The sequence below is a fragment of the Pristiophorus japonicus genome, chromosome 12, assembly GCF_044704955.1.
Source record: "Pristiophorus japonicus isolate sPriJap1 chromosome 12, sPriJap1.hap1, whole genome shotgun sequence".
Taxonomy (NCBI): domain Eukaryota; kingdom Metazoa; phylum Chordata; class Chondrichthyes; family Pristiophoridae; genus Pristiophorus; species Pristiophorus japonicus.
The window spans coordinates 34,930,553-34,945,488 of NC_091988.1; the positions used below are offsets into that span (position 1 = coordinate 34,930,553).

At 45.3% G+C, this 14,936-nt stretch overlaps 1 protein-coding gene across 1 annotated transcript in view; it reads right to left on the reverse strand.

Moving 5' to 3' along the window:
• The window catches only part of cacna2d3a (calcium channel, voltage-dependent, alpha 2/delta subunit 3a), a 1,147,786-nt gene that overhangs the window by 623,745 nt on the left and 509,105 nt on the right, over positions 1-14,936 (reverse strand). Inside the window, exon 5 of the mRNA XM_070894764.1 lies at positions 14,403-14,565. Within this exon, the coding sequence (XP_070750865.1) occupies positions 14,403-14,565 (163 nt within the window). The remainder of the gene's footprint in view (positions 1-14,402; positions 14,566-14,936) is intronic.

Sequence of the window (14,936 nt, forward strand, 5' to 3'; positions counted from 1 at the left end):
TGCGTGTTGCAGCAGAGTAATGATGAGGGCCAACTCCAACCTGTGGTTTATGTCTCCGGGTCGCTCTCCCCAGCAGAAAGGGGGTATGGGATGGTTGAAAAGGAAGCACTCGCATGTGTCCAAGGGGTGAAAAAGATGCACCAGTACCTTTTTGGCAGAAGGTTCGAGTTAGAAACGGACCACAAGCCATTAACATCCCTGGTGTCCGACAGCAAAGCTGTCAAAGCCAATGCATCAGCTCACATACAGTGATGGGCACTCACGCTGGCTGCGTATGACTACACCATACGGCACCGGCCAGGCACCGAAAATTGCGCTGACGTGTTCAGCAGGCTTCCACTGGCCACCTCTGAGGGGGCAGCGGAGCACAGCGCCGAGATGGTCATGGCTGTTGATGCCTTTGACAGAGCAGTCTCCCACATCACAGCCCACCAGATCAAATCCTGGACAAACAGAGATCCCCTCCTATCGCTGATTAAGAAATGTCCTGACTGGGGATTGGGCGCCAGCACACGGAGCATGCCCTGAAGAGGTCAGACCATTTCACAGATAGATGGATGAACTCTCCATCCAAGCCGACTGCCTACTATGGGGCAACTGGGTAGTCATGCCCTCGAGGGGCAGGGAAGCATTCATCAGGGAACTCCACAGCGAGCACCCAGGCATCGTGCTGATGAAGGCCATTGCCCGGTCACATGTATGGTGGCCGGGAATTGATTCAGACCTAGAACACTGTGTTCGCGGGTGCACGACGTGTGCCCAGCTGGGCAATGCCCCCAGGGAAGCCCCACTCAGCCCGTGGCCCTGGCCCACCAAGACATGGTCACGTATTCACGTGAACTACGCGGGCCCGTTCATGGGAAAAATGTTCCTCATCGTTGTTGATGCGTACTCAAAATGGATCGAGTGCATCATATTGAATTCGTGCACGACTTCCACCACTGTGGAGAGTCTGCGTGCGGTCTTTGCGACCCACAGCTTGCCGGACATCCTGATTAGTGACAACGGCCTGTGGTTCACTAGCTATGAATTCTGGGAGTTCATATCGGGTAATGGCATCAAACATATCAGGACAGCGCCGTTCAAGCCGGCTTCCAATGGCCAGGCGGAACATGCGGTCCAAATCATAAAGCAAGGCATGCTGCAGATTCAAGGACCCTCCCTTCAATACTGTCTATCGCGCCTCCTGCTGGCCTACAGGTCCCAACCGCACTCGCTCACGGGAGCCCCACCCGCGGAACTACTCATGAAACGTACACTTAAAACTCGGCTGTCCCTCATTCATCTAGTCTTGTCAGACATTGTTGAGGGCAAGTGCCAGTCCCAAAATGAGTGCCACGACTGTAACTCAAAGGGGAGGTGGATAGAAATCGATGACCCTGTATTTGTCTTTAATCACGCTGTGGGGCCAAGTGGCTCGAGGGTATTGTAATTGGTAAAGAGGGGAACAGGGTCATAGTGGTCAGACTCAACAATGGGTAGATATGCCGCAAGCATCTGGACCAAGTAAAAAAAAGGTTCAGCATGGACACTGAGGAACCTGAGGAAAATCATGAGATGCACCCACACCACTGCCAGAGAACGAGCAACAAGAACCGTCAGCAGCATGTACAGTCCCTGCGGCCAGACCGGACGAGCCGGAATCACCACAGGTGACAAAGACGCATGCCAAGGCTCCACAACCAGAGCTGCAACTGCGGCGTTCTACGAGAGAGCGTCGACCGCCTGAAAGATTCAATCTTTGACCCAAAGACGTTGGGGGGGAGGTGATGTCATGTTTGTAACCTTCACATAACTGTAACCTTTATGTAACAACACTATACACTGTATACACCTGAGAAATACACACCTTGACCACAGAGGGTGAACTTGTGGGAGACACTCCTCACCTTGTCATCCAGGTATATAAAGGGAGGTCCCATGCAGGATCATCACTTCTTGGTCCTGTGAATAAAGGTACAGGTCACAGAGTGACCTTGTCTCCAGTATGTGCCTCGTGTTGATTTGCTGTAGTGTGTAAGGACACAACACTTTGCTTATGAATTAATGTATTATTTGTAAGATTTGCTCGCGAGTGTTACAAAATAAAATTTTAACCGGTGTGCCATTGTTTCTGTCATGTATGTAACCACAATGTAACACCACTGTGTTACTGTATACGCTCAACCTCGATGCACACTTTGACCACAAGGGGTGAACTTGTGGGAGACACTCCTTACCTGATCACACAGGTATAAAAATGGAGGTCCCATGCAGAGTTATCAATTGGAGTCCTGTGAATAAAGAGTCCCCAAAATGTGCCTCGTGTGGTTTCACGCTGTAGAGCAAGGACTTTACATTGGCGACGAGAAACGGGAATTCATGACCCACGAGAATGGCCACCGGCAGCACAGAGGAACGGTACTGTGTTGGGGAAGACTGGGACGATTTTGTCGAGAGGCTTCAGCAAAGCTTCGTTATGAAAGAATGGCTGGGAGATGCAGCGGCCGACAAGCGAAGGGCTCATCTTTTGACCAGCTGCGGACCAAAGACTTATGCGCTCATGAAGGACTTACTAGTACCCGAAAAGCCGGTGGACAAAACCTTGAAGAACTCAGCAAATTGATCGGGGAGCACCTCAAACCGATGAGTAGCATACATATGACCTGACACAGATTCTACACGCACCGACGTCGTGAAGGACAGAGCATACCGGACTTCGTAGCGGACCTCCAGCATTTGGCCAGTGTCTGTAAGTTCAGAGACGCCTGCAGGGGGGAGATGCTAAGGGACTTCTTTATCGAGGGCATCGGTCATGCGGGGATTTTCCGCAAGTTAATTGAGAACAAGGATTTGACCTTGGAAGCTGCGGCGTTGCTAGCTCAAACTTTCATGGTGGGGGAGGAAGAGACGAAAATAATATACGCGTGCAATTCTGCCTCTAACGCAGCGAGGAATCAGGGAGTCAACATCATCAATGCGGCTCATAGCCCCGCAGGCAGCCAGGGGCAGTTCGACACCCCCCAGGCAGCAATAGACCCCAGAGTAGGGCTTCAACAGAGACAATGGCAGGCTGAACGGACATTCACGCCATCACAGTGGACAATGCGGCCCGCGATGGGGTCATTGACACCCAAAAATAGGGTACTTAAGAGCAGTCCAAGGGACAGTCAGCGCGGAATGCCTAGTCATAGTCCCTTTGTTCCCAACAATGGAAGCTTTAACTCATGCTGAAGGTGTGGGGGAAAACATCCAGCCATTTCTTGCAGATTTCAATAGTTTGTCTGCAGGAACTGCAATATCAGTGGCCATTTAGCTCGAATGTGCAGGAAGCCTAATATATGAGGCGGATGGACCAGAAGAGGGTCCTCTGAGGCAGGATGACTTTTGGGGCGAATCGATGGACGCCGAGGTTCAGCGGGTCCATGTGGCGAATATTCACAGTTCATACACCAAAACGCCACCCATGATGATGAAGGTTTTGTTAAATGGTACCCCTGTACGCATGGAACTGGACACCGGGGCCAGTCAGTCACTCATGGGCGTTCAGCAATTTGAGAAGCTATGGCCATTTAAAGCCAATAGACCAAAATTAGCATGTATTGAGACACTATTACGAACTTACACTAAAAAAATAATTCCGGTGCTTGGCAGTGCAATGTTGGCTTTCACACACAACGGGTTAGTGAATTGGCTGCCGCTCTGGATTGTCCCGGGCAATGGTCCCGCACTGTTGGGGAGGAGCTGGTTAGCCGAGATGAACTGGAATTGGGGGGATGTTCACGCAATGTCATCTGTGGAGCGAAGTGCGTGCTCACAAGTTCTGCAACAATTCGAATCACTATTCCAACCTGGCGTCGGGACTTTCAAAGGCACTAAAGTAGTGATACACATCACCCCGGACGCCAGGCCAGTGCACCACAAAGCCAGAGCGGTGCCGTATGTAATGCGGGAAAAGATCGAGAGCAAATTGGACCAGTTGTTGAGAGAGGGCATCATCTCGCCTGTTGAATTCAGCGACTGGGCGAGCCCCATCGTTCCCGTCCTAAAAGCGGATGGCTCTGTCAGGATCTGTGGCGACTACAAGGCCACCATCAATCGGGTGTCCCTACAAGATCAATACCCGCTTCCGAGAGCGGAGGACCTTTTCGCCATGCTGGCAGGTGGCAAGCTGTTCACCAAGTTGGACCTCACTTCAGCCTATATGACCCAGGAACTGGCCGACGAATCCAAACCACTGACCACCATCACCACGCACAAGAGACTGTTCGGTTATAACAGGTGCCCGTTTGGCATTCAATCAGCGGCCGCGATTTTTCAACGAAACATGGAAAGCCTGCTTAAATCCATTCCTGGAATGATCATATTCCAAGACGACATCCTCATCACGGGTCGAGACACCGAGGAACACCTCCACAACCTGGAGGAGGTGCTACGCCGACTGGACCAGGTAGGCCTGCGACTCAAGAAGTCTAAATGCATGATTTTAGCTCCTGATGTTGAGTTTCTGGGCAGGAGGGTTGCTGCAGATGGGATTCGGCCCACCGAATCCGAAACAGAGGCAATTCGACGAGCACCCAGGCCCTGCAACACATCGGAGTTGCGTTCATTCCTGGGACTGTTGAACTATTTCGGGAACTTTCTGCCGAACTTGAGCACGTTGTTGGAGCCGCTAATCGTGCTCCTGCGTAAGGGTTGCGATTGGTTTTGGGGGGATTGTCAGGAATGGGCTTTTGATCGGGCGCAAAACCTACTTTGTTCAAACAAGTTGTTGATCCTGTACGACCCTTGTCAAAAATTGGTTCCGACATGTGATGCATCGTCCTATGGGGTTGGGTGCGTGTTGCAGCAGGGCAATGCTGAGGGTCAACTACAACCTGTGGCTTATGCCTCCAGGTCGCTCTCTCAAACAGAACGGGGATATGGGATGGTCGAGAAGGAAGCACTTGCATGTGTCTATGGTGTAAAAAAAATGCATCAGTACCTCTGGTAGGAGGTTTGAGTTAGAGACGGACCACAAACCATTAACATCCCTGTTATCTGACAGCAAGGCTATCAATGCCAACGCATCAGCTCGCATAATCCGATGGGCCCCTCACGATGGCTGCCTATGACTACTCCATCCAGCACCGGCCCGGCACTGAAAATTGCGCTGACGTGCTCAGCAGGCTTCCGCTGGCCACCACTGAGAGGGCAGCGGAGCAAAGCGCCGAGATGATCATGGCTGTCGATGCCTTTAACAGTGCAGGCTACCCCATCACAGCCCGCCAGATCAAAATCTGGACAAACAGAGATCCTCTCCTATTCCTGATTAAGAAATGTGTCCTGACTGGGGATTGGGCGCCCGCACACGGAGCATGCCCTGAGGAAGTCAGACCGTTCCACAGACGGATGGATGAGCTCTCCATCCAAGCCGACTGCCTACTATGGGGCAGCTGGGTAGTTATGCCTCAGAAGGGCAGGGAGGCATTCATCAGGGAACTCCACAGCGAGCACCCAGGCATTGTGCTGATGAAAGCCATTGCCCGGTCACATGTGTGGTGGCCTGGAATTGATTCAGACCTGGAACACTGTGTTTGCAGGTGCACAACGTGTGCCCAACTGAGTAATGCCCCCAGGGAGGCCACGCTCAGCCCGTGGCCCTGGCCCACCAGGCCATGGTCACGCATTCATGTTGACTATGCGGGCCCGTTCATGGGGAAGATGTTCCTTATTGTGGTAGAAGCATACTCGAAATGGATCGAGTGCATCATTCTCAATTCATGCACGTCATCCACCATCGTGGAAAGCCTCTGTGCGATCTTTGCAACCCATGGCTTGCCGGACATCCTGGTTAGTGACAATGGCCCATGTTTCACAAGCCACGAATTCCGAGAGTTTATATCGGGCAATGGCATCAACCACGTCAGGACTGCGCCATTGAAACCAGCCCCCAATGGCCAGGCGGAACGTGCGGTCCAAATCATTAAGCAAGGTATGTTCAGGATTCAAGGACCCTTCCTTCAATGCCACCTATCGCGTCTTCTGCTGGCCTATCGACCCCGCCCGCAGAGCTACTAATGAAATGGACACTCAAAACTCAGTTGTCCCTCATTCACCCAGTCCTGACCGACATAGTTGAGGGCAAGCGCAAATCACAAAATGAGTACCATGACCGTAATGCGAGGGGGAGATGTATAGAAACAAATGATTCTCTATTCGTCCTCAATCACGCCATGGGGCCCAAATGGCTTGAGGGTACTGTAATTGACAAAAAGGGGAATAGGGTCATCGTGGTAAAACTCTACAATGGTCAGATATGCCGTAAGCACCTGGACCAAGTAAAAAAAAGGTTCAGCACCGACACGGAGGAACCTGAAGAAGACCATGAGATGGAGCTCACCACACCCGCCAGTGAACGAGCAACAAGAGCAATCAGAAGAATGCACAGTCCCTGCGGTCAGCCCGGAATCACCACAGGTGACAGACACTCACATCAGTGTCCAACAACCAGACCCCCAACTGCATCGCTCCACGAGGGAGCGTAGACCACCTGAAAGACTAAACCTATGATCCCAATAAGACTTTGGGGAGGAAGGTAATGTCATGTACGTAACCACAATGTAACACCATTGTATCACTGTATACACTCAACCTGGATGCACACCTTGACCATAGGGGGTGAACTTGTGGGAGACACTCCTTACCTGATCACACAGGTATAAAAAGGGAGGTCCCACGCAGGATCATCACTTGGAGTCCTGTGAATAAAGAGTCAAGGTCACAGAGTGACCTAGTTCCCAGAATGTGCCTCGTGTGGTTTCATGCTGTAGAGTAAGGACTTTACAGTTCCAGCACATTTTTCAAGCGCTGGGCTACTTAACCATTCAAAATATGTCTGGTGAAATATGAAAAATTTATTAACAGCACTAACATTATTTTGAAGAAAGAAAACCAGAAGTCACAGCTAGGTCATTTTCTGAAAAGGCAATTAAGAATACACATTGGCACAGGCAATAATAAAATTAACTGGTCAAAAGTTAATTTATTTTTATGACTCATTTAGTTCTTATTAAATTATCTAAACACCCTCTGGTAATGTCAGGAGGTATTTGTCAGTTTGACACAGAGAATGATAGTAAACATCCAGAGGATATTCCCAACACATCAAAACACTAAAGGAGCTCAAAATAAAATCACGTGTCATCTTTTCTTCACCATGTGTACATTTTGTCGCTATAGATTCGAAATTAATGTGGGATCTATTTAGGCATTTTGGCAGCTAATGGAGCATGCTGGTGAAGTGGCCCCTGTAAACTCGAGGCTCTTGCCTCATTTACAATCGCAAAGCAATCTGCAGGACAGCAAACAGGCCTTCTGATGCAGCTTGCCAAATTAGACAAAGGAAAACAGGCCGTAGTTGCTGCTCGGAATGTAAGTCGCAGAGGGTAGGGGTCTCATGGAGGTTGCGACCTGGATTATTTTTGTGGGCCTCAGAAGTGCCCACCTGCTCCTTCGAGGCCCACAGATATAATTCAAGCCTTACCTTTGCTGGACTTCTTCTCTTCCATCACACGTAGAACTCATCGCAGCCTGTACTGTGCAGACTCTGACCAATTCCCACCTACAATGGCAAATCAGGTTTTATTTAGGACCTCAATTTCCTACTAAAAGGGGTCTATCACCTGAAACCGGCGGGCGCTTTGGACACCTAGAGGTAGGATCCTTTTGAAATGTTGCCAGCTGCAACAACCAGTGCAAACGGGGCAGTAAGGCTATCGACCCCATTTCGAGGATGTTACTGCCTTGTTAACGTCAGGCTAAGGTAGTGAAATTCGACCCATGGGTGATGCTCCCACACAAATGCTTAACAGACCTATATCAAATTCTTCTCTCTGCTATTTGAATGGAAGCATTGATATGTATATTTTATGAGGTTGATGTCTCTGATGCAATGCAATTCTTGTTCAATGCTTAGTCTCAGCATAAATTATGCACTAAAAGCCACTATTTGTTTCCTTTTTAAGGAAAGATAGGTGTTAAAATATATTAAGGAATTTTGCATCTGTATTCCACCTACAAATGTTTATATATTCCTCTTATGATTTACATTTAATTTTTATGATTTGCATTTTAATATCACTTTAAAAAATGTTAACGTCTATCAATTGAATTGTTTCAGTAGTCAGTGTGTTTTACTACATTGCTTGAGTTGTGGATGAATTTTAAGAATGATTCCAGGAAGTGGCAGTGGTTTTAGTGTGCTCTGTTTGATTGCCTGCTGTGTTAATGCCGAGTGGATTTTGATTGCGCCACCAACGCTTTGACAGCTACCTTGCCTGGCTGGATTAGATTATGTTCCAGATGATTTGTGTATTACTGCTAACCAGGGGAAGGGGAGGGTGCTGTTGACATGCCAACCAGCTGCTGGCAATGAGTCTGGGTCTGGAACCATGTGGATCGATTTTAACCCTACCCTTTTTTAAATGTGCATCTGCTGACATCATTGGGCCCCAACCATGATTTTAACTCCGGCCTGAGTGGAAAAGCCCCTGCAGTTTCCCCACCAGGTAAAGTCAACTGAGAAGAGGATCAGAAGTGGAAGAGACCATTCAAAGTAATTTTTTTTTTTTAACATTAATCTTAATTTGTCATGTACTTTATTACAAGTTGAGGCCACCTTGCTGATTTTACTAATGTGAGCTACCAGCGGGGAATCTTACCTGCCAACTGCATAATTGGGAAATGTCAGCTACGCTGCCCACGATTTTCTGATATGCACAGATTGTAGGCGAGGCTTTCCTCCGTTAATGCAATTTGTAAAATCGGCCCTAGTGTGTACTGTCTCAGAAATGAAAATCCCAATTGCCAAAGGATTATACAACACATACATTGTAAAAAGCACCTTGAATATCTATTACGATGTGTTATGGCACAATATAAGTATAAATATTACATTAAATCTCCACGATGATTTTTTTGTGGACATTTTTAGCCACAAAGTGCACTTTTTGATCAATCTGTTGCATTCTACTTTACACTATGAAGAACACGACATAGCATGATTCTCTTCTGACAGTCATAGGCATTACTGAAGAACTCAGAGTAATGATTTTTTCTTTGATGAATTATAGACTATATTTTAGCACAGGAAAGTGGCATGGCTTTGGAACTGAGTAAAACTGCTGTTTTCATTGCTTGCCGCCCATTTTGCAGGTTTACTACCACCAGCGTAGATGAAGTTGCTTATTTTCATGGGGAGTGTGTTAAATTTGTCGAATGTCAAAAATGTCTGGCGGGGTGAAATTCGGTACCACCCCGTTTGGGGACAGTAACAACCGCGAGGCAGGAGATCCTGCGTCAGACACGGATGTCTCACCCCGCGAGCTGTATTGGGCTTACTGCCCACCCCCTACCCCGAGAGGAATTGCAGTGCAAAATCTCGCGCTGCTGTTCCTGTCAGGGGCGGGACCGGAGCGCAAAGGGACGCAAAGTTTCCAGCATTACGTGGTGGGAAGTGTAGCTCTGCCATGTATACAGGGCCCTCCCCTTCCATTGAAGGGGAGGGCCAAGCTGCCGACTCCACGGGCGGGAAACGGAGCCATCACTGGACCACCAGTGGCAGCAGCCTGGCACACAAGCAGAGTGCTGAACTACAAGATCGTGTTCAGGACCCTGCGATCTGTAATCAAGAACGGTGCAAATGGTAAGGCAGACATTTGTTTTTTACTGCCGCACCTCCCCTTTAATTCTCGCCCCGGCCTATAGCCCAGCATGCGCCCACGAAGCTGTCGCGGACTTCACGGGGCACTGCCGGCACAGCGGCCCAGGGCGCTACTGGTTACCACCGCCACTAAAGAGTCGGTAGTGGCACCGCGCCCGGGCAAAAAGTCATCCGCTCCCCGTTAACACACCCGGATCTCTTAAATTTCCACCAGCAGTATGACACAATCCATGGGATTTTAAAAAAGAAGCATCATCAGTTATACATAAACCAAATGGAGTAAATTTAGCCGATATGTCCACGGTATCTTTACAGTTGCCAGTCTTATTATGGCCCAGATCCATCTCTAGAAAACAAGTTTGGCCCAATATACCTCTCTCATGCACCTGGGGAAGGCTCAGCTCCTAGGTGTGAACAAGAGAAGTAGGACATGACCTGCGATGTTGGGTTTTGCTCCCTGTATGTTGCCTTGGAATCTCCCAGGTTTTTCTCAAGAGTGGGTAAAGTGCTCCCACCTACTACAGGTGCAGACAAAATGTTGCCACATAAAGCAAGCAGGATGGGGCAGTCCACCCTTATTTTCCTGCTGATTTACTGGAAAGGCACATGAAGAAACTACATGCGCCTGGCCACCTCAAATCGAAGGGTCTACAAGCGTCAGACCATAAAGCGAAAGACGACAAAAAAAGGAAGCAGACTTTTTCTCCAGGGATTCCTCAGGGCTGGAGATCTTTGGCTGTCATTTATGAACATAATGGCACAGTTAGTGGCCATCTCAGGCAAGTCGCAATGTCTGGCTTTCTGCCCCAATTCTGGGAGCAAGCCACTGTCAGAGGTCAGACCTATGCTGGAGTCACATCTGGGCCATGCAAATGACTTGAGCCAGGGGCCGATTAATACAAGCCTACAAGGCAGATGCCCTTCGGGCCCCAGCCAAATATGGGCCCTGGTAAAACTCACCGTAACACAGAAAAACTGCTGACAGCCACTGGATGAAAATATTCTAGCATTTAAAAATACTGTCAAAAGAAATGAGGCAGGTCTCATGTTTTAATGGATTGAGGATGTTGTTCAGAGGGTATAGAGGGCCTGCGAGTGTTCTGGGTACTCAGAGCCCTAAGAGTCCACTCTGTCTGAGCTCAAAATGTGTCTGAAAAGCATCACCCACCATGTAGTTTCCCCATAGCATTATGTAGCTTGGCCCAAATCCAGCAATGTGTGATGGATGCTGAATGAAGATTATTCTTCCTGTGCCATATGACAACAGATCATAATGCATGGATGACAGGTGCTATTTACAAGAACTCACTTGGGAATTCATTTATCTCATGAATTCAGAGATTTATACCATGAATCAGAAGAACTTGGAAATTTAACTCTTTCTAAAGAGGACTTACATATTGGGGCTGAAATTCCTGTCGGAGGCTTCCCGCGGGCAATTGCCTCCAGCCTGAAACATTTCTACGAATTTACCTGGTGTTCCCGGAGGCGCCCCGGATTCCGGTGGGGAGGCCCTGTCTTCCCACGCTGCGAAACACGCTCCCATCCTCCAGGTTCCCACGCAGAAGGTGCAGTCATGAGTGACTGTTCAACCAATCAGGTACAGTTTTCTCAATTAATAGCAATGGGAACTCCGTATCAACGAGTTCTCATTGCTATTAATTGAGAAAGAAAAACACAATAACAGCAAATTAAAAATAAAAAAAAACACCTCACATAATTAAAATTAATTGAAATTAAAGTAAATAAATATCTTAGAGAAAAAAAGAATTCCGAGTTTTTTTTAAAGTTTTTTTAATTTTGGTTTCAAATAAATTTAATGTAGTGGGCAGGGTTTTTAAAAATAAAATGTTTATTTGTAATGTTATTTTTTATGTTTTAAGTGTGTTATAAGACCCTTACGCCCGTAAAAGTAGGCTATGCACCTGCTTTTATCAGGTGCAAGAGTTTTGAGGACATTTGCTGGCAAGATATGGGTAAATACCGCAATCTTGCCCATGCAAATGTCCTCGCTCCCGAGAAGCAGAAGATCTGTCAAGCTCCATCGGAAAAGCTGGTTTTCAGCGCATGCGCATAAACACTTGGTACGGACCCGGAGAAGCCAGGATTTCTGGGCCATTTACACATTACAATTGTCATTGACTTCTCCAACGCTCTCATGCCAGCCTCCTAAATTTCATCGTGCAAAGTCCAGATCATTAAGGATTCTATCACCTACCACATATCAGCCCTTTTCTTACCAACTTCCAATGGTTCATTGACTGAAAAATTGTCATCTTTTGTCATTAAGATTTTTTATTTTATTTACGTTAAAAGTGCGAGCTGATAACATCACAACGTGGGAAACAGGGCATCTAGGACCTGAGTGAACAGGATAAGCAACTGTGTTTCTCTTCAACCTATCAGATTGAAGGATTGTGAAATGAACAGCGCAAGGACTGAGAAGGAGGTGTAAATTAGAATGGGTGAATTCAATGTCAAATCAGATACAGAAAGAGAAATAAAGAGAGGGAAAGAAAGATTGGATTAAGAGAGAAAAAAGAGACAAAGGAAAAGTAATAAAAATATTTTTATTCAATTTTACAATTTTTAAAGTCTCCAACAACAATTAAATCCTGTAGGAATGCGATGTCACACTTGCAATAGTTAATTTTCAGTGCCAGAGAGGTTGTTTGGCAGTAATTAACACCTATCACATGGTTATAAGGGCACTTAAACCAAAATTGACAAGACCTAACTTTTTCTGATGAGTTTAGTTTGCATCTACCATGCAAATACAGCAACTTCCCGCTAGTCAATGTATTTCGATGGTGAACCAGCAAACGAGATACTGTTTTTGCGTAACTAACGACAAAGAGGTTCAACTCTGACAGCAACTTTTGGATTTTTGAGTTTAACTGCACATCAGCCCTTCTCCTGAAGTTGCTATACCATTTACACATGTATAGCGCTCTTAGCCTCACCATTATTTTGACAGGGAAATCTGGGCGAGTGTTTGTGAGAACATGACAACTATCCATTTATCAGGTCATAGGCCATTTTTCAGTCAGTTCCACCAGATGATACCAATAGTTCTACTGGAATGCCCAAGGAAATTTGGGGACCACTGATTTATAGTAATTCAGAAGCAGAAGGAACTATATATGAATATGTCAGCAAATTAACATATCCTACTGCTCTGCTAATGCACTTCAACAGAAAGAAAAAGTCAGTTGGCTTTATATGTATGCCAAGGTACCAGAAAGTGTTGTTTTAGATATGAGTGTCAGGAGAAGAGGTTTGAACATTTTTAATAAACATAGGGCTGTTATCGGATGGTGAGTAAAAATTGCACTGTTGTAGTTGAAAACCAACTTGAAAAGCCAATCAAGAATTGTAAATTTTGATATAGGTGTAACAAGATCAATCTTTGACATGTTTTAGAATTGGCTGAGAATGTATTTTAAAAAAAGACCTGCTACTGTAGGATGAGTTAACTCATCCATGACACAGGTAGTGTGATTATGCCTCGTCATGCTAACTCGTCTATGGCCTGAGCAGTTAAAAGATGGATTATAGAAATCTTCATCATAACTACTTTGAACGTTAATAGTACTATTAAAATCAAATTCTTTTAAAATTGATTATGCAGTAGATAACCTCTGTAAAGGAATTTTTCTCTATAATGGATCCATTTGTAAATATGGTCAACATGAAGATAATTATCATACTAGCTTATTGCACGAGTAAAAAAAGAACTACAAGTCACAAATGCCAAAGACATAAGTGAGTTAAATGGTTTTTCACTTGAGTGAAAGAATGTCTGCAGCACACTATCAATGGTGCAATATTCTATTCATTTCATGGATGATTTATTTTATGTTTCATAATGTTCCTTGAAAATCAGAACATTAAGTGATAATTCTCTACAGGGAACTATCACAATGCCGGGCAGTGAAATTATTTGCAGCTACGATATAAATATTCAATTCACAATGAACCAAGAGTTTTGACAAACAAAATATCTGAATACTGCACTTTTCAAAAATCAGTGGTTTGATAGGTAAAGACAATATTATAGTTCTTTTAAAATCATGCTCAATATATTTCATCTAATCTTTCTTTCCCCCGATCAAAAATAGACTAATGAATGTCAAAATGTGATTACATGGCAGTAATTGAATTTACATGACATCACAAACTGTGTAAATCAAGCTTGAAATTAAGAACCATCATCTAAACATAAGAAACACAAATCTAGAGAATAGACTACATTCTTGAAATCATTCCACTGTATCTATTATATTGTGTACAGGGGTGAACAATGAATGATGTTACTTTTGGTCAGTTGTGTTAGTGTATACATTAACTGTTATTGTGCATAATGGCATACACTCAGGGGGATTAACTGTTGCAGCAAGATTGAGGCATGTTTGTCAATAAATAATCTGCAGCTGATCACTGAGAAATTGAAGATCCAATGCATGAGTACAATATAATTGCATTGTCCACATTTTGGAGATTGTTGTCCAATTGGCTGCCACTATGAATCGTAAGTAAATGTACAGAATTTATTTAAACCTAATAGTGTTATTGGTTTATGCACTTCTTTCTGTTTGAAGCACAAAGCATTTAGTTTTAAGCCTATGGTTTAATATAATTAAATCTTTTTGATGTTTACACAAAATATCAGTGTTAGCAGAAGCAAAGCAAACAGAAACAATAGAAAATTCTGACATACCTTTGTTGTACTTGTTGGTTGGTATTTGGACATCACTTAAGCTGATGTTAACAGGCAAATTATTAAAATGTTCATTGGGCTCCAAAATAAATTCCTTTCCGAGTTCCACGTAGTTACCATTTTCATCTTTTTCATTTATTAAAACAGCATTGAAGTATTCATACTGAAAACAAAATAAGTTCATTATGAATAATCAATTCAATGAAATGCAGTCAGAAGACTCAAGAAGTGCATGGCCATAACAAAACAATAGCATCACATTTCAGTCAGCAGGGGGCATGCACACAGTTATTTTCACTTTACAGCATAATATTGTACAGCATAGAATATTAAACATCTTAAATAGTGCTAATGTAACAATCTAAGAAAGCTGTGCTGCTAACAAATATTTTGTACGTTCAGGTACCTCCAGAAATAATTAACCCACATAAAGGCCCACATTTTGCAGACGGAGGCTTCCCGCGGGCGGATGTCTCTGACCTGCAAACAATCTACGAATATACCTGGTGGTCCGTGAGGTTTGGCAGCTTGCGG